The sequence below is a fragment of the Pleurodeles waltl genome, chromosome 11 (assembly GCF_031143425.1).
Source record: "Pleurodeles waltl isolate 20211129_DDA chromosome 11, aPleWal1.hap1.20221129, whole genome shotgun sequence".
Lineage (NCBI taxonomy): Eukaryota > Metazoa > Chordata > Amphibia > Caudata > Salamandridae > Pleurodeles > Pleurodeles waltl.
In genome coordinates this window covers 1,700,665-1,720,902 of record NC_090450.1, presented here as the reverse complement: position 1 = coordinate 1,720,902, position 20,238 = coordinate 1,700,665, and the positions used below count along the sequence as shown (strand labels likewise).

Sequence of the window (20,238 nt, the reverse complement as noted above, 5' to 3'; positions counted from 1 at the left end):
ACTTTTGGTTGAGAATTGCATATACTGATTTGCAAACATTTTAAGTTTAACAGCACAACGTTTATTTGTTAAGGTGTTTAATAGCGCTTGCTCTGCATATCAGTTATCTGTTACTTCACAGTGCTAGCAAAGGACACCCAGCTTACTGTTCAGAGAGCACATTCCCCATACCTCGGAGACAATGTGTAAAGCATTTGTGTGACACACACCAGTGACACAATAAGTACCCCCCAAAAAAGACTCCCCGCAAGGTTATATCAAAAATAGATTAATATATTATACATAATAATATATTGGGCCACATAATATAAAACACAAATACTGTGCAGATTTAGCGAATACTGAGACATTACTCGTTATCCTGGGCAAATGCAGGGTAAACAAAAGCACCTACCCTCACAGTAGTGCCTGTAAGGCAATATGTGTAGAGCAAAGACATGTGGATCACTAGTTGTCCTTATAAGTACATCGATACCACATTTTACACAAGTCACCTCTGTTGCGAGAACACATAAATCACTGTAATTACCATGAAAGTGTAGCGCACCTGGGCTCCAACTATGTATTATACAGTAAGTCAACACAGAGGTATTGAGCCCAAAGCACCTGGGTGCCTTTTTCAGTTGCCAAATACTTTCAATGGTATGCCCTGGTATCACAAGTCATCTAGACGACAGAGAGAACCTAGGGTAACAATGTCCACTGATCCACCTGGAGTGCACCACAAGAGAGAGTCAGGAACCACCTTCTCCCCTTTTAGTGATTAAACAGTAGATTTCCTGCTCGCTTCTGGGTCCTCCCCAGAGGTCTACTCCATAGTGAAGGCCACCAAGGATGGATTCACCGTATCCCTGGCCACACTCACCCATGGTATTCAGTGGGGGCATGGCACGAGCTCCACAATGGGCTTGGCGCAGAGTCTGGCAGGGAGAACTGTGAGATGCTCATCTCAGAGCGATTATTGTAGGTTCCATGACGTAAAGAGCCCTAGGGTTCTTCTAGCAGCCACCTTTCCCTGTCAGACTTCATGCAGCGGCTGCCTTGGCACACATGGAGGAGCTGTGTGCTCTAATCCAGAGTGCAAGCGCCACAGATGTGGGGAGGAAGCTTGAGGTGCACTGTAGACATGGGCTGCCTCCTGCAGTCTCTGGGGGTGTTCACAGCGGTCGCGGGCTGCCTTCACGGTATGTGTTGTCGGCGCTGCTCCCGCTGGGGTAAAGCGCAGCCTCCATAGTGACAGCACCCAATACGCGCTGCAACCATGAGGGGAAATCCCTCTTGTGACAGTGGAGGACACTACAGCGCTCTTTATGTGCTAAGATCCAAAAAGAAAGAGCTCTTCACTCGCTACCAATATGCCCAGCAAATGCAATCAAATCCAGCACTCACCATGCGTCGTAGGTGTACTCCGACAGTGCAAGCCAGTAAAATGCTCCACGATGCACTAGTTTTCTTTTGGGAGATCTGTCAGCCTCAGCCCTATGTCAATCGGCCTGGTGCAGGTTCCCAGGGGGAACAGGGGTCAGTTAATAGCCCCTGCAGAACACATGCAGTTAGAGGCAACGCAGGCAGGTCAGCACATCAGGACAAGTTCTCCAAAATTGCAGTTCCTCCCGATAGCCCAACAGAACCCAGGGGTCCCCTGGTCAAGAAGTAACTGGCAGCAGGGCAACAAGTGGAAAAGCAATCCTGGGAGTCCCTTATGTCACCCAACAGCAGCAGGTACCAGGACAAACCATAGAAGAGCAGTCCAGTGAGTCCTATGAGCTGTCCTGGCAGAGGTTCAGTCCCATTTCCAAGGGTGCTCTAAAAATCATGGGGCGAGGGGCACTGTGCTTATACTCCAGGTGCCAAGCTTCTAGAAGGTGGGAGAAGGTTCCAGCCAGATCTGACTAGTTCCAAGAAATTCCCTTCTCCACTACTCTGGCTCCAGACATCAGTAGGGGTAAACAAGCCCTTTGTGTGAGGGGAGGACACAGCCTATCTAAGTTTAAAGTGTGAGAGACCCTCCTCCCAACCGAGGAACCCCATCAGTATGTAGATGAATGCAGATGTAACCCTGTCACACCTAGCCCTCCCTGATGGAGGGCTGTCTGGAGAGTATGCACAAAGTAGAACTGTCACTCTGCCCTAGGCATGGATTGGAGTCAGGCTGCAAAGAACCAGAGTTATAAGGACAGAGAAATGCCCACTTTCTAAAAGTGGCATTTCTAAAATAGTAATGTAAAATCCACCTACACCAGGAAGCAAGATTTTTCACTACCATTCTAAACATACCACACACGCCCTCAGTACTCCTCTCAGGTCATAAATTACTACTTAGTGATATAGAAGGGAATTCCTAATGCAAACCTCTGAGAGGAGCAGCACGGAGAGTAGTGAAAAACAAAATAGGCTGTTTGTCACTACTAGGACATGCAACACATAAAACATATATATCCTACCGTTTACATACACAGCACAGTGCTCTAGGGCTCTCTAGGGCCTACCTCCAGGGTGGCGTAGGTGTAATAAAGGTTTACGCCTGGGGAAGTAGTTTGACTTTCCAAGTCAGTGTGGCAGTAAACTGTGCACGCAGGCCCAACAGCGGCGGGCCTGAGACAAATTTGAAAGGCTACTTCTGTGGGTGGCGCAATCAGTACTGCAGGACCATTAATAACATTTAATTTACAGGCCAGGGGTATATGGTATACCACTCTGCAGGAGGCTGGCCTGGCTTGTACTGGTACCAAGGGGTACTTCTACTCTGTACCAGGTCCAGTTATCCCTTATTAGTGTAGAAGAGGTGTCTAGCAGCTTAGGCTGATAGAAGGTAGCTATAGCAGAGCAGCTTAGGCTGAACTAGGAGACGTGTAAAGCTCCTACTATACCACTGGTGTCATATGCACAATATCATAAGAAAACACAATACACAGATATACTAAATATAAAGGTACTTTATTTTTATGACAATATGGCAAAAGTATCTCAGTGAGCACCCTCAGTATGAGGATAGCAAATATACACAAAATATATGTACACAATACCAAAAATATGCAGTAATAGCAAAAGGAAGGAATGCAAGCAGTGTAAAGTTACAATAGATTGCAATAGGAGCACATAGGTATAGGTGCAACACAAACCATATACTCCAAAAGTGGAATGCGAACCACAAATGGACCCCAAACCTATGTGAGCTTGTAGAGGGTCGCTGGCACTGTAAAAAAACAGTGAGGGTTAGAAAAATAGCCCACCCCAAGACCCTGAAAAGTAGGTGTAAAGTGCACCTATGTTCCCCAGAGAGCACAGAAGTCGTGATAGGGGAATTCTGCAAGGAAGACCAACACCAGCAATGCAACAATGATGGATTTCCGGATGAGAGTACGTGTGGAACAAGGGGACCAAGTCCAAGAGTCGCGACAAAGTCGAGGTTGGGCAGATGCCCAGGAAATGCCAGCTGAGGGTGCAAAGAAGCTGCCACCAGATGGTAGAAGCTGTGGATTCTGCAAGAGCAATGAGGAATAGGAACTTCCCCTTTGGAGGAGGGATGTCCCACGTACGGAAGAAGCTTGCAGATGTGTTCCCACGCAGAAAGACCGCAAACAAGCCTTGCTAGCTGCAAGGGTCGCGGTTAGGGTTTTTGGATGCTGCTGTGGCCCAGGAGGGACCAGGATGTCACCAATTGTGTGAGGAGACAGAGGGGGCGCCCAGCAAGATAGGGAGCCCTCAGAGAAGCAAGCAGCACCCGCAGAAGTGCCGGAACAGGAACTACGAAGAAGAGTGAACCAGAGCTCACCCGAAGTCACAAAAGGAGATCCCAGGAAGCCGGAGGACAACTCAGGAGGTTGTGCACTGCAGGTTAGAGTGCGGGGACCCAGGCTTGGCTGTGCACAAAGGAAATCCTGGAAGAGTGCACAGGAGCAGCTGCAAATCATGCAGTACCCAGCAATGCAGTCTAGCGTGGGGAGGCAAGGACTTACCTCCACCAAACTTGGACTGAAGAGTCACTGGACTGTGGGAGTCACTTGGACAGAGTTGCTGAGTTCCAGGGACCACGCTCGTCGTGCTGAGAGGGGACCCAGAGGACCGGTGATGCAGTTCTTTTGGTGCCTGCAGTTGCAGGGGGAGGATTGCGTCGTCCCACGGGAGATTTCTTCGGAGCTTCTAGTGCAGAGAGGAGGCAGACTACCCCCACAGCATGCACCACCAGGAAAACAGTCGAGAAGGCGGCAGGGTCAGCGATACAAGGTTGCAGTAGTCTTTGCTACTTTGTTGCGGTTTTGCAGGCTTCCTGAGCAGTCAGCGGTCGATTCCTTGGCAGAAGGTGAAGAGAGAGAGATGCAGAGGAACTCTGATGAGCTCTTGCATTCGTTATCTAAAAAATTCCCCAAAGCAGAGACCCTAAATAGCCAGAAAAGGAGGTTTGGCTACCTAGGAAGGAGGATAGGCTAGCAACACAGGTAAGAGCCTATCAGAAGGGGTCTCTGATGTCACCTGCTGGCACTGGCCACTCAGAGCAGTCCAGAGTGCCAGCAGCACCTCTGTTTCCAAGATGGCAGAGGTCTGGAGCACACTGGAGGAGCTCTGGGCACCTCCCCTGGGAGGTCAGGTCAGGGGAGTGATCACTCCCCTTTCCTTTGTCCAGTTTCGCGCCAGAGCAGGGCTGGGGGATCCCTGAACCGGTGTAGACTGGCTTATGCAGAGATGGGCACCTTCTGTGCCCATCAAAGCATTTCCAGAGCCTGGGGGAGGCTACTCCTCCCCAGCCCTGACACCTTTTTCCAAAGGGAGAGGGTGTAACACCCTCTCTCAGAGGAAGTCCTTTGTTATGCCTTCCTGGGCCAAGCCTGGCTGGACCCCAGGAGGGCAGAAACCTGTCTGAGGGGTTGGCAGCATCAGCAGCTGCAGTGAATCCCCGGGAAAGGTAGTTTGGCAGTACCCAGGTCTGTGCTAGAGACTCGGGGGATCATGGAATTGTCTACCCAATGCCCGAATGGCATTGGGGTGACAATTCCATGATCTTAGACATGTTACATGGCCATGTTCGGAATTACCATTGTGACGCTGTACATAGGTAGTGACTTATGTCTAGTGCACGCGTAAAATGGTGTCCCCGGACTCACAAAGTCCGGGGAATTTGCCCTGAACCATGTGGGGGCACCTTGGCTAGTGCCAGGGTGCCCACACACTAAGTAACTTAGCACCCAACCGTTACCAGGTAAAGGTTAGACATATAGGTGACTTATAAGTTACTTAAGTGCAGTGGTAAATGGCTGTGAAATAACGTGGACTATATTTCACTCAGGCTGCAGTGGCAGGCCTGTGTAAGAATTGTCAGAGCTCCCTATGGGTGGCAAAAGAAATGCTGCAGCCCATAGGGATCTCCTGGAACCCCAATACCCTGGGTACCTCAGTACCATATACTAGGGAATTATAAGGGTGTTCCAGTATGTCAATGTGAATTGGTGACATTGTTCACTAGCCTGTTAGTGACAATTTGTACAGAGAGAGCATAACCACTGAGGTTCTGGTTAGCAGACCTCCAGTGAGACAGTTAGGCATCACACAGGGAACACACACATATAGGTCACAACCTTATGAGCACTGGGGTCCTGACTAGCAGGATCCCAGTGACACATAACAAACATACTGAAAACATAGGGTTTTCACTATGAGCACTGGGCCGTGGCTAGCAGGATCTCAGTGAGGCAGTGAAAACACCCTGACATACACTCACAAACAGGCCAAAAGTGGGGTAACAAGGCTAGAAAGAGGCTACTTTCTCACACACTCTACAAGGGACTTACAGGTAAATTAAATAAGCCAAATAGGTGTAAGCCAATTATACCAAGTTTTATGGGAGAGAGCACACACACTTTAGCACTGTTTAGCAGTGGTAAAGTGCCCAGGGTCCTAAAGCCAACAAAAGAGGGCCAGAAAAATAGGAGGAGAAAGGAAAAAAAACTGGGGAGTACCCTACAGAAAGGGCCCTTTCCAACAGACAGGACAGAGAAACAAGTCTTAATTTAACTTGCTCGCAATCACGGTTTCTTTGACAAGTTCAATCTACGCCCAGGTTAAACAGTCCCACTTTCAGAACGTCTCTGCATCGCATGCAGTGTTCCTATTTCCGGCAGGGGGTTGTCTTGGTCTTGGGTGCAGACTTACAAGGCGCTTGCACCACTTGTGCGTCATTTTTTGACACTCTGGTGGAGCATTCCTTGGTCCATATTCACAAAGTGACACATTAGGCCAAATGCGTTCGTTTTTGCAGGTCTGCGTCAAAAATACCTGCGTTGGAACCAGCTGTGCCACGCAGTTTATAATATATGCAGGAGAGGCGTTCCCTCATAAATCCTCACTCACAACTGATGCAGTGATATTTACGAGTTTTGCAATGTGCAATGCATCCTTACAATGTTTCGCTTTCAAACGGTAATGCATAAAAATTCCTACGCCTCTGTGACCCAGGAGTAGGAAATGACGCAGTGGCGGTATAATACGAATCTGACCAGCTGAAGTCACTTAGCACTCTGTAATAAGTTATAGAAATACATCCTATCAACTAGTAGTGGGCTGCACATGGAACTGTCTTGTTGTAGAACCCTTGACCAATGTGGGACCATGGCACCTGAGATACTTACACCCATTACAGCAAAGCAATGTGATGTTGTGTTCTCCATAGAAGGGACAGGTCAGGATTGTGACATATCCACAGAGGAATGGATCCCCAAGTCCAGCCAAGCGTACTCCAAAGCACAACAGTTAAGTACACACACAAGGTATGTAACACTTGAATTGCAACTTTACATTGCAAGATATACTGGTATCCACGCACATTCAAGTGTCAGTGAATATGTCACATGTACTTGGGTATCCACATACATATAAGTAGACTATGCCCACCGTAATGTGACACATACCCATACGTCACAATTGTCTGCATGACATCCAGGACCGATGTAAAAGAGTAAAAGGTGGCTTTTGCACCATTTTACACTCCATTACGTTGGCCCTCACACATTAGTCTACTTGATTCAGTCAAAACTGAAGCATAGTCTATGTTTTTTGACGCGCTACTGAAGTTGTGCTTGTCTTAAGCCCAACTTCAGCAATGCAGCCCTTTTGGCCCTGACGCGTTGTGGCATCCTTCCCACTGATGCGTCAGAATTTCTGATGCTTCCTTGGGACCTTATGCTATGGTGTGCCGTATTGTAAATATGCCGCATCCATTGCATCATAACCTGTTTTGCTGCAGTGCAAGTATTTTTGACGCAATGCCACCTTAGTGCAGCGATTTGTCATTCCTTGTAAATATGCTCATGGTCTTTTACACTCTGCCACCTGGCTCCTGATTTCATCACCTGAAATGATCATCAGATGAGATACATCTTAACTTCTTTGGTGCTGAGGTATTTCCACCACCAACTCAAAGCTCCTTTGTCATTTATGGCACTTTGCACCTAATGCTTCTCACGTTTTTTTCAACACAAGAGGGCTAGCGGGCAGATTTGCATGTTTTTCCCACAGGTTGAGGATTCAAAAGGGACAGAGGATTTGTGGATTTCTAAGGAGGGGACAGAAAAGATAGCCAAAAATCTAGCATTTTCTTTTGAAAAATGGGGGAACGATTTTTTTTTTTTTTTTTTTTAAATGACAGCAACATTTAAGTTTGCTGTCCTGATATCACCATCTCCCCAGCTTTCAGGAACAGGTAGAGCTGAATTTCAACAAATGGTGTAACAAAGGTACCCGCAGCCCCTGCTATGCGGGGGGCAGAGCTACAGGGGGCCCTCTCAGCACGGTATCCAGGCATGAGAGCTCCTGAATAAGTGAGGAGGGGGGGCTCCATGTACTTTGCAGGGGGCCCACTCGAGTTTCGTTACACTACTGATTACAAAATATTTATTAACTAGTGTGTTTTAGTTTCTGGTTGTACATGTTTCCTATTTCTGTGGACTCTACTGACTAGTAGTTTGTGGCAAAACAGGTTTGAAATGTATGGGTGAAGACAAAGACCTAAATATTCCTGAAAAGCAAACAAAATTAAGAATTCTGTAGCTGGTCATTTGTGTGGATCGCTCATGGTTTTCCCAAAGGAAATAATCATTGAAATAAAAATTAGGCAAACAAAAGAAAAAAGGTGACAACGTCTTCATCAGTAAATGTTTGCCCCAATAACTGATGTAGCAATCTAATACACCCTCCCATCTGCCAGGCCCTCCTGGTCCCAGGGTGCCCGGGGTTTGGTTGACAGGAAACGGGCTTATAATGCTGTTTGTGCGCCAACCGAGCAGCAATTCATCGGGCAAAATCAAAAACAAGAAATGGGCATGAATGAAACCTATACATGTTTGAAGTGTGCACAACATACTGAGTTTACGATCAGTGGTTATATGTAATCTCTGAGCTTGGGGTTACCTAAACCATCATGGGTTCAGTAGGTATTTTGCTAAATGTGTTTTTCTTGTACACTGGCCTACATCTGGAACCGAAACAATGGAGAAAAATTCAATTGAACTAACAAATCTTCTACTGCTCTCAGTTCCCACATTTTTTTCCGATGCAAACAGTACCCCACTTGTGTGGTTGGGCCTATCGCCTTTCACAGGAAAGCCCCTGAAACGCCAACATGTAAACATTAAAAGTTACTCCTTACAAGTTGAGACATTCTGGTGATGTGGGGAGCTGCGATATTGGGGTCAATCAACAACAAGGTAAAACCGAACTCAGACATTTATAAAAACTAGACACCCAATGGAGTCCACAGCCGTGCAACCTGTACCGATATGATGACATTTTGTCCTAAGAATACTCTGCAAACATCAACCATTGTCTAAATCCATGCTTCATCCACACATTTCTGTGAAGGAAAGTTCCAGAATCTTTGGGGATCCACACAATTCCTACCACCCAGTGTTCCCCTGTACCTTCTGTTGAAACTAGTACCCAACTTGTGCCGCTGGTCCCATCTCCTGCAACAGGAAAGGCTAAAAAAATCCAAACAAATGGGGTACTCTGTTCATTACACAAAAAAATAAACTCAGGAAGCTCTTCCCTTGCAACTGGACTTGAGAGGTCAGCACACAAGAGCTGTGTGCAGGACGATCCACTTACATCCTCCGTCCTTTTGAAACTTCACAAAGTTCTCCTCTGTCTTGAAAGACTGACAGGGAGGGACAAAACGTAAGTGCTACCACAGAGAACGGTCAGCCACCGAGGTCCATGTAGCTGTGTCTAGGTCCCGTCACGGCACGCAATTCGGGATACATCCTTTCAGTCTCTGGTGCAAAAACAAGGGGCCGGTTTCATTGCAGGTTCCATGACACATGCACAACTTCTTGGACAAGCCTCAGAGATACATCTGATGTCCCTTTGAATGCCCCTCTAGACACCTTCAGCCCAGACCCTGTGATATGAGAAAGACCTGGCATGCATTGACAAGTCCGGCAGCGTGGACTTCACACACTGGAAGACACCACAAAAAGAGCTGTTTGGGCGAGTTCTTATGAATCAAAGATGTCCTGATGGAGTCTGAGAAGGTGTCTTCTTGGGAATGTCATGAAGTTTGCCGTGCCAGCCATCCACTCTGCAGTCATATCTTGTAAAACTGTAGTATGAGTAATATTTGTCTGAATGTGGTGGTTAGGAAGACATGGTCTAGTTATAAAGCTGTAGATGTGCACAAAAAGCCCAAAGCAAGGAAGTGATGTTTGATCTCTAACCTTTAAAGTAGTCAGCTATGTAAAGCCTGCCACGCTTTGTTCTATGTCCCCAAGTTGTAACCCACAAAACGTGTTGGAGTGCCTGATGCCATGGCCACGATGCACCAATTTCACCACAAGATGTCAGTAGAATGGCAGCAAGTATGTGTGGACGTTGGCAGTCCGTTCCACCTTATCTCCTGCAAAGGTCCTTTTGCTACTCTGGTGGGCTGACAGTTCAACCTCATCTCCTGCAAGGACCTTTCTCGAATCTGGTGGGCAGACAGTTCCACCTTATCTCCTCCAAGGACCTTTCTCTACTCTGCTGGGCAGACAGTTCCACCTTATCCCCTGAAAGGACCTTTGTCTATTCTGAAACATTAGAGAAGGTTAGTAATAAGAAAAAAACATACGTGTTTCCTCCGGAAGGAACGATTCCCCACAAGTCAAGGCCGTCTTCGGTTAGGGTTCCGGTCTAGAGTAATATAAACATCGGGGTTAAGTAACTCATCTCCAGGGTTACTATGCGAAGCAACAGAACGTGCTTATGCCAACAAAAGACTTAAAGACATTGCCAAGGGAGCAGATAAGTCATTATTTTTATAATTCATCCATTAGTATAAATAACCAAGGCTTTCTAAAGTGCTGAATACCAGGAGATGGCCCATCTTAAAGGGATCCTAGTTTTAAAACAGTGAACTGAGGCACCTGGAAAGAAACTAAGCTGCCAAGGAGCCAAATGTGGTGGGGGTAAAACCCAGGCCTCCGGGGTACCTTATCGAAGCTTATGAGGTGTGTGCCACAGACCATGGTCCTTACCTTATCAAAAGTTATGATGAGTGCCACAGACCATGGTCCTTACCTTATCAAAGGTTATGATGAGTGCCACAGACCATGGTCCTTACCTTATCAAAGGTTATGATGAGTGCCACAAACCATGGTCCTTACCTTATCAAAGGTTATGATGAGTGCCACAGACCATGGTCCTTACCTTATCAAAGGTTATGATGAGTGCCACAGACCATGGTCCTTACCTTATCGAAGGTTATGATGAGTGCCACAAACCATGGTCCTTACCTTATCAAAGGTTATGATGAGTGCCACAGACCATGGTCCTTACCTTATCGAAGCTTATGATGAGTGCCAAAGACCATTGTCCTTACCTTATCGAAGCTTATGATGAGTAACACAGACATTGGTCCTTACCTTATCGAAGCTTATGATGAGTAACACAGACATTGGTCCTTACCTTATCGAAGCTTATGATGAGTAACACAGACATTGGTCCTTACCTTATCGAAGCTTATGATGAGTGCCACAGACCATGGTCCCTACCTTATTGAAGCAGACAATATTGAGTGTGCAACAGACGATGATCCTTACCTGATCAAAGTAGACAATAGGGTCAGTACTACAGATATTGATCCTTCCATATTGATGCAGACAAGGTTGAGTGCGGCACAGATCGTAGACCTTACCTTATCAAAGCAGACAATATTGAGTGTACCACAGACGTTGATGCGGGCCGGGCTGATGCAGAAGATGCCCTTCTTCGCCAGCCTTTTCTGGGCAAAGATGATGCCCACAGTAAGAGCCGCGGGGAGGGCCGGGGGAACGGCTATCGTGATGACATCCAGGGCCTTCTTTACCACCTCGCCGGCTTGTTCCTGGTGAAAATCGAAAACAGAACACCCGTAAGGACCCACATCAAAGAGCTGGACTTTAACTTTTGATAAATGCTGGATTTTCACCATATGCCACTTCCAAAGACTCTGAAGAGAAGAATCAAAACCTACAACAAAAAGACTATACCTTAGATTTGTGTTAATGTCCAAGTGCCATTGAAGACCAAAGTCCTCCAAAACTACTTCTGTGCGGCTTCCCCCATATTTAAAAAGAATTTTACCCACGTACATTTTTGTGCCAGGAATACCCCAAAAACGCATTTCAACTATATATTTTTTTGTTGAAGAGCTCCCAGCAATATCACCTTCACAGTATAGGCGAGGACCACACATAACTATCACCTTCACATGGTGGGGCTGGGGTTCACTTTAGAAACAACTTCTTATTACAGGTGAGTGGCTCACAACTGGGAGTACCCTAACAAGGTGTGTGAGGGGCTCACAACTAGTAATACCTTCACAGAGTGTGCAAGGGTCTTACAACTAGCAATACCTTCACAGAGTGTGCGAGGGCCTCACAACTAGTAGTACCTTTACAGAGTGTGTGAGGGCTCACAAGTAGTCATACCTTCACAGGGTGTGCAAGGGGCTCACAACTAGTCATACCTTCACAGGGTGTGCAAGGGGCTCACAACTAGTCATACCTTCACAGGGTGTGCAAGGGGCTCACAACTAGTCATACCTTCACAGAGTGGTTGAGGACCTCACATTAATAATGCTTTCAGGTTAGGTGATGAGCCCAATTTAATAGGACCTTCACATGGTAGAACAATGACTCATATTAGTAACATCTTAACATGGTTAACAAAAATCCTCACATTATTAACAGCTTCAGGGTAGGAGTAGGGCTCACAACAGTAACACCTTCACGTGGTAGGAGTAGGGCTCACAACAGTAACACCTTCACGTGATAGGAGTAGGGCTCACAACAGTAACCCCTTCACGTGGTAGGAGTAGGGTTCACAACAGTAACACCTTCACGTGGTAGGAGTAGAAGTAGGACTTACAACAGTAACACCTTCTTGTAGTAGGAGTAGGGCTTACAACAGTAACACCTTCACGTCGTAGGAGTAGGGCTCACAACAGTAACACCTTCACGTGGTAGGAGTAGGGCTCACAACAGTAACACCTTCTTGTGGTAGGAGTAGGGCTCACAACAGTAACACCTTTACGCGGTAGGAGTAGGGCTCACAACAGTAACACCTTCACGTGGTAGGAGTAGGGCTCACAACAGTAACACCTTCTTGTGGTAGGAGTAGGGCTCACAACAGTAACACCTTTACGCGGTAGGAGTAGGGCTCACAACAGTAACACCTTTACGTGGTGGGAGTACAGCTCACAACAGTAACACCTTCTCGTGGTAGGAGTAGGGCTCACAATATTAACACCTTCTCGTGGTAGGAGTAGGGCTCACAATAGTAACGCCTTCATATGTTAAGTGAAAGACTCACAATAGTAACACCTTCACATGGTTAACAGAAGCCCTCACAATATTAACAGCTTCAGGGTAGGTGAGGGTCTCCCATTAAAAACATCTTCACATGCTTGCTTTGGGGTTCACCTTAGTATCAACTTTATATGGTAGGGGGAGCTCACAACTTTTAAAACCTCCGCAGAGTAGGTGCAAATCTCATACTATTAACGCCTTCACATAGTGCGCGAGGGGCTCACACTGATAACTCTTTCAGGTTAGGCGAGGAGCTCAGTTTAATAACAGCTTCACAGGGTTAACAGGAGCCCTCACATTGTTAACAGCTCTGGGTAGGTGACGGTCTCCCATTAATAACACCTTCACATGGTAGGGTTGGGGTTGATTTTAGTAACACCTTCACACGATAGGTGAGGGTCTCACATTAATAGCGCCTTCCCATGGGAGGGGAGGCACTCGCAATGGTAACACTTGGACGTCCTAGGATTGGTTTTCATTTTTTGTAACACCTTCACATGATCAGTGAGAAACTCACTTTAATAACACCTTCATTTCATAGGTGAGGAGCTCACAAAGGTCGCACCTTCATGGGGTTTCCAGAAGCCCCCAAATTGTTACAAGTAGAGGACAGGTGAGGGTCTCCCATTGTTTACAAGTACAGGGTACGGGAGGGTCTCCAATTGTTTACAACTAGAGGATAGGTGAGGGTCTCACATTATTAACAAATACAGGGTAGGTGAGGGTCTCACGTTATTAACAAATACTGTGTAGGTGAGGGTCTCACATTATTAGCAAGTACATGGTAGGTGAGGGTCTAAGGGTAGGTGAGGGTCTCACATTAACAACAAGTACAGGTTAGTTAAAGGTCTCATATTAATAACACCTTCGCATGGTAGGGATGGTAACACCTTCACAGGGATACCAGAAGCAGTGATATTGTTTACAAGTACAGGGTAGGGGAGGGTCTCCCATTGTTAACAAATACAAGGTAGGAGAGGGTCTCCCATTGTTTACAAGTAGAGGATAGGTGAGGACCTCCCATTGTTTACAAGTACAAGCTAGGGGAGGGTCTCCCATTGTTTACAAGTAGAGGATAGGTGAGGACCTCCCATTGTTTACAAGTACAGGCTAGGGGAGGGTCTCCCATTGTTTACAAGTAGAGGATAGGTTAGGGTCTTCCACTGTTTACAAGTACAGGGGAGGGGAGGGTCTCCCATTGTTATAGGTAGAGGGTAGGGGAGGGTCTCCCATTGTTTACAAGTACAGGGTAGGGGAGGGTCTCCCTTTGTTTACAAGTACAGGGTAGGTGAGGGTCTCTCATTCTTTACAAGTACAGGGTAGGGGAGGGTCTCCCATTCTTTACAAGTACAGGGTAGGGGAGGGTCTCCCATTCTTTACAAGTACAGGTTAGGGGTGGGTCTCCCATTCTTTACAAGTACAGGTTAGGGGTGGGTCTCCCATTCTTTACAAGTACAGGTTAGGGGAGGGTCTCCCATTCTTTACAAGTAGAGGATAGGGGAGGGCCTCGCATTGTTTACAAATGCAGGCTAGGGGAGGGTCTCCGATTGTTACGAAGTACAGGGTAGGTGAGGGTCTCCCATTGTTACGAAGTACAGGGTAGGTGAGGGTCTCCCATTGTTTAGAAGTACAGGGTAGGTGAGGGTCTCCGATTGTTTAGAAGTACAGGGTAGGGGAGGGTCTCCCATTGTTTAGAAGTACAGGGTAGGGGGGGGTCTCCCATTCTTAAATACAGGTTAGGGGAGGGTCTCCCAGTGTTTACAAGTAGAGGATTGGGGAGGGCTTCCCATTGTTTACAAATACAGGTTAGGGGAGGGTCTCCCATTGTTTACAAGTAGAGGATTGGGGAGGGTCTCCCATTGTTACAAGTACAGGGAAGGGGAAGGTCTCCCATTGTTTACAAGTACACAGTAGGTGAGGGCCTCCCATTGTTTACAAGTACAGGGTAGGGGAGGGTCTCCCATTGTTAAAAAAATACAGGGTAGGTGAGGGTCTCCCATTGTTTACAAGTACAGGGTAGGGGAGTGTCTCCCACTGTTTACAAGTAGAGGATTAGGGAGAGTCTCCCATTGTTTACAAGTAGAGGACAGGTGAAGATCTCCCATTGTTTACAAGTACAGGGCACGTGAGGGTCTCACAGGTACAGGGCACGTGAGGGTCTCACAGGTACAGGGCACGTGAGGGTCTCACAGGTACAGGGCACGTGAGGGTCTCACAGGTACAGGGCACGTGAGGGTCTCACAGGTACAGGGCACGTGAGGGTCTCACAGGTACAGGGCACGTGAGGGTCTCACAGGTACAGGGCACGTGAGGGTCTCACAGGTACAGGGCACGTGAGGGTCTCACAGGTACAGGGCACGTGAGGGTCTCACAGGCACAGGGCAGGTGAGGGTCTCACAGGCACAGGGCAGGTGAGGGTCTCACAGGCACAGGGCAGGTGAGGGTCTCACAGGGCAGGTGAGGGTCTCACAGGCACAGGGCAGGTGAGGGTCTCACAGGCACAGGGCAGGTGAGGGTCTCATAGGCACAGGGCAGGTGAGGGTCTCACAGGCACAGGGCAGGTGAGGGTCTCACATTAATAACAAGTTCATGGTAGGTGAGGGTCTCACATTGTTACCAAGTACAGGATAGGGGAGGGTCCCCCATTGTAACAAGTAGAGGGTAGGGGGGTCTCACAGGTACAAGGCAGGTAAGGGTGTCACATTAATAACAAATTCATGGTAGGGGAGGGCCTCCCATGGTTTACAAGTACAGGGTAGGGGAGGGCCTCCCATTGTTACAAGTAGAGGGTAGGTGAGGGTCTCACAGGTACATGGTAGGTGAGGGTCTCACAGGTACAGGGCAGGTGAGGGTGTCACAATAATAACAAGTTCATGGTGGGGGGGTCTGCCATGAGCAGTTGCTGGAGTGCGGTTCCTGTGGCCCATGCACCAAGGCCTCATAGCCCTTACATCCAGCTATACTTACCCCGCTTAGGGAGAACACACATACTGCGTAGACCATCCCAATGCCTGCTGCAGCGATGAGACACGCCAGGAACAGGAGGGCATCTCTGTACAGCTTGAAGTTCATGGGTTTGGGGTAGAGAATGGAGCGCACAAGATCACCCTTCGCGGTGTTGAAACCTGCAATGGATGAAGATGAATGCAGAATAACTGTGCTGATGCTGTAAGCACAACTGTAATGTTTGTATCACTGTTAATGTCAATATTAGTATTAGTACTTTTGCATGGCTCATTTTTCAGCACTGAAGTAGTCTTTTGCCACTTACTTTAAGAATCAGGAGGAGGTGGCTTGGAAGAGTTACCTTTCTGAGGATTCCTTATAGACCATGTGTTTGGCCATGACTCATGGGGAAGGCGGTTCCAGAGTGTGGGAGCCAGGACACCGGATACCTGTTTGGCTTAATCGTAGAGGGGTGCCACTTCCGTTACTGGAATATCATCTCTTGCCTTCTCCTTTTCAAGAAGTATGGTGATGAGTTGAGTGGCACCCTAGTACTTGACTCTGCCCTCCATCTTGAATATCTGTTTGATGCTAGTATAGCTTGACGAGCAGTGGGCTTCAGTTGTTCACTAGAAGACATGTCAGAGGTTTTTGGGGGGACAGGGTCAAAAATCTCATGTGGGCCCAACAGGGCATGAGCACCTGCTTTTAAGTTAAAGATCTTCTTGGGCAGGGGTCTTCAAACTATGGTTCGTGGGCCACATCCGGCTCTCTACAAGATTTTAGTTGCCTCTCTGTTGTTTTCAAAAGCCTCAGATTCTGATGATCAAAAGGAAATGTGTGCCAATTCCTACGGCAGCCTGTAGGTGTCAGAGGAGCCTCTTGAATCTTCCCAATTGTCGGTTTTTTTTTTTTTTTTATCTTAAAAATCAATTAAAACATGACTAGCTTGCTTTTCTTATCAACAGTTAGGCAATGGATTTTTTGTCAGAGAACTTACTAATGTTTGACACTTTACTCGTTGGATATCATTTCTCAGGTTAAGCAGGTCATTGTTTCCTTGTAATTGTCACACTTCTCTGATATTGTGCATCATATCATGTTAATTATTGAAACAACGCCAAGTAAACATTATTCATTCATTTACAGTTTATTCATTCATTTATAATACTGATTTTTTCGACCTACAAATATTTGTAAAATATACCTTGTGGCCCTCGTATTAAAAAGTCTGGAGACACCCACTCTATGAAAAGATGAAACATGGCAGCGCAGGAGTCTGGTGCCACCTAGTGGTCATAGTTGTGTTAGCAGTCTCATTTCTAATAAACAGGCTGGCTTCCTCTGACACCTACAAATACATTATGAAAAGAAATTTGGAACCCTGAAAAGCGTGGGACTTGGGGATAAAGTACTCTCTGCTGTCTCCTTATGGCCGTCCTGGCGACAGTGTGAGTGACAGGAGGTCATCCTGGCTAGCAGAGAAGGGTGGGTGAGCAGGAAGCAGCCAGGGTCACTCACACAAATGTGGCAAGCAGGTCTTAGGTGGTGGCGGCCATGAAGGGTGGATGACATCTGCATGAAGGTCATATATAGGGGTCAGCAGCGGCTGGAGCTGCGACCACTGGCTTGCACTTTTCATCCTCTGCTTTAGTGACCCTTCACCTCAAAGGAGGCAAATGCAGTTACTTTCAAATGATCATAAATCAAATGAAAAGGAGTGAATCAAGCAAGTAATCTAGTTCACGAGCATTGTACATACGAATGTATTTATCAATGCTTTTTCGCTGAGTTTTGCACTAAGAGTCAGTGACGTCAGTAGTTGTGATATCATCAGGGTCAAGGTCTTGTGGCAGCCCCTGAGGCATTCAGGGCGAAGAAGCACACTGGGCCCACACCCACAGGGGCAGGGGTGGACAAAGACACACAACAGGTCCACACTCACTTGGACACTGGTGCCTGAAGACACACAAAGGTCCACAGTCACTGGGATATTGGTGGACAAAGCCACACAGAAGGTCCACACTCACCTGGACACTGGCGGATGAAAACACATAGAAGGTCCACGCTCACTGGGACACTGATGAATGAAGACATACACTAGGTCTGCACTCACTGGGACACTCGTGGATGGAGACATACAGAAAGTCCACATTCGCATGGACACTGGTGGACGAAGACACACAGAATGTTCACACTCACTGGGACACTGTTTGATGAAGACACACAGAAGGTCAAACTCACTGGGACACTGGTGGCTGAAGACTCACAGAAGGTCCACACTGACTGGGACACTGTTGGATGGAGAAACACAAAGATCCACACTCACTGGGACACTGTTGGATGGAGAGACACAGAAGGTCCACACTCACGGAACACTAGTGGATGAAGACAGACAGAAGGTCCGCACTCACTGATATACTGACAGATGAAGACAAAATGTCCACAGTAAATGGGATGTTGACAAATGAAGACACACAATGTTCACACTCACTGGGACACTGGTGGCTGAAGACCCACAGAAGGTCCACACTCACTAGGAAACTGGTGAATGAAGACACTCAGAAGGTCCATAATTACTGGGACACTGGTGGCTGAAGACACACAAAGGTCCACAGTCATTTGAACATTGGTGGACAAAGGCACATAGAAGACCCACATTCAATGAGACACTGGTGAATGAAGACACACACTGGGTCTGCACTCACTGGGACATTGGTGGATGGAGACACACAGAAGGTCCACACTCACTGGGACACTGGTGGAAGAAGACACACAGAAGGTCCACACTTTCTGGGACACTGGTGGATACAGACACACAGAAGGTCGACACTCACTGGGACATTGGTGGATGAAGGCACACAGAATGTCCACATTGTTGGATGAAGACAGACAGAAGATCCACACTCACTAAGACACTGATGGATGAAGACACACAGAAGGTCCACACTCACTGGCACACTGGTGGATGAAGACACACAGGGTTCCACACCTACTTGGACATTGGTGGATGAAGGTGCACAGAATGTCCACACTCACTGGGACATTGGTGGATGAAGACACACAGAAGGACCACACTCGCTGGGCACACTGGTGTACAAAGACTCACAGAAGGTCCACGATCCCTGGGACACTGGTGGATGAAGACAGACAGAAGGTCCTCACTCACTGGAACACTGGTGGCTGAAGACACACAGAAGGTCCACACTGACTGGGTCACTGGTGGATGAAGAAACACAAAGATCCACACTCACTGGGACATTGGTGGACGGAGGCACATAGAAGGTCCACACTGACTGGGACGCTGGTGGATGAAGACCGACAGAAGGTCCTTACTCACTAGGACACCGGTGGATGAAGACAGACAGAAAGGTCCACAATCACTGTGACACTGGATGGATGGGGACAGACAGAAGGTCCACACTCACATGGACACTGGTGGATTAAGACACACAGAAGGTCCACATTGACTGAGGCACTGGTGGATGAAGACACACAGTAAGTTCACACTCACATGGACACTGGTGGATGAAGACAGAAGGTCCATACTCCCACACTGACTGGGGCACTGGTGGATGAAGACACACAGAAGGTCCGCACTCACTGGGACACTGGTGGATGAGGACACACAGAAGGTCCAGACTCGCTGGGACACTGGTGGATGAAGACACACAGAAGGTCTGCACTCACTGGGACACTGGTGGATGAAGACACACAGAAGGTCTGCACTCACTGGGACACTGGTGGATGAAGACACACAGAAGGTCCGCACTCACTGGGACACTGGTGGATGAAGACACACAGAAGGTCCGCACTCACTGGGACACTGGTGGATGAAGACACACAGAAGGTCCGCACTCACTGGGACACAGGGTGGATGAAGACACACAGAAGGTCCACACTCACTGGAGCACTGGTGGATGAAGACACACAGAGGGTCCAGACTCCCACACTCACGATACACAGTAAGTTCACACTCACTGGCACACTGGTGGACAAAGACACACAGCAAGGTCACACTCGGAAGGATACTGGTGGACGATGGACACTGTGACCTCACCTGTTCTCTGCACCACAGCCTTCACTGGGCTGTGACTGGCTGCTTTGGTCTGGATGACTTCGGTCCCACAGAACAGCACGTGCCTGCGGTAGTCTTCGGCACTGTGGGTTTTCCAAGGCATTGAATCATCCATGTGTGGCAAAGGAGTCTTTGTCACTGGGATACTTTCACCTACAAAGCAGAAAATGTAGGCATTCATCCAATTCAAGACAAGATATACTGCATTGAACCATAATACTGACCCTTTGCGCTGTATCTAACCTTTCATCCACAGCAACGTCACGTGGTGCATGTAAACATACACAGTACTGACCCAGTGAGCTGCATCCAACCATTCATCCATAGCAGTGATCTAGTCAATCATTTGTTATCCTGCATTTGCCATAGAATCACCTAAAACCACAGTTAAATACAATT

The 20,238-nt window shown here is 47.5% G+C and overlaps 1 protein-coding gene across 2 annotated transcripts in view; it reads right to left on the bottom strand.

Moving 5' to 3' along the window:
• The window catches only part of LOC138265200 (probable cation-transporting ATPase 13A4), a 249,446-nt gene that overhangs the window by 80,420 nt on the left and 148,788 nt on the right, over positions 1-20,238 (bottom strand). For both annotated transcript variants that reach the window (XR_011199310.1, XM_069212745.1), the window contains exons 11-14: positions 19,822-19,992; positions 15,783-15,940; positions 11,162-11,350; positions 10,097-10,158 (exon numbers count right to left, since the gene is read on the bottom strand). Coding sequence is in view for 1 of the 2 variants with exons in the window: in XM_069212745.1 (XP_069068846.1) it covers positions 10,097-10,158; positions 11,162-11,350; positions 15,783-15,940; positions 19,822-19,992 (580 nt within the window). In the remaining variant the exon portion in view is untranslated. The remainder of the gene's footprint in view (positions 1-10,096; positions 10,159-11,161; positions 11,351-15,782; positions 15,941-19,821; positions 19,993-20,238) is intronic.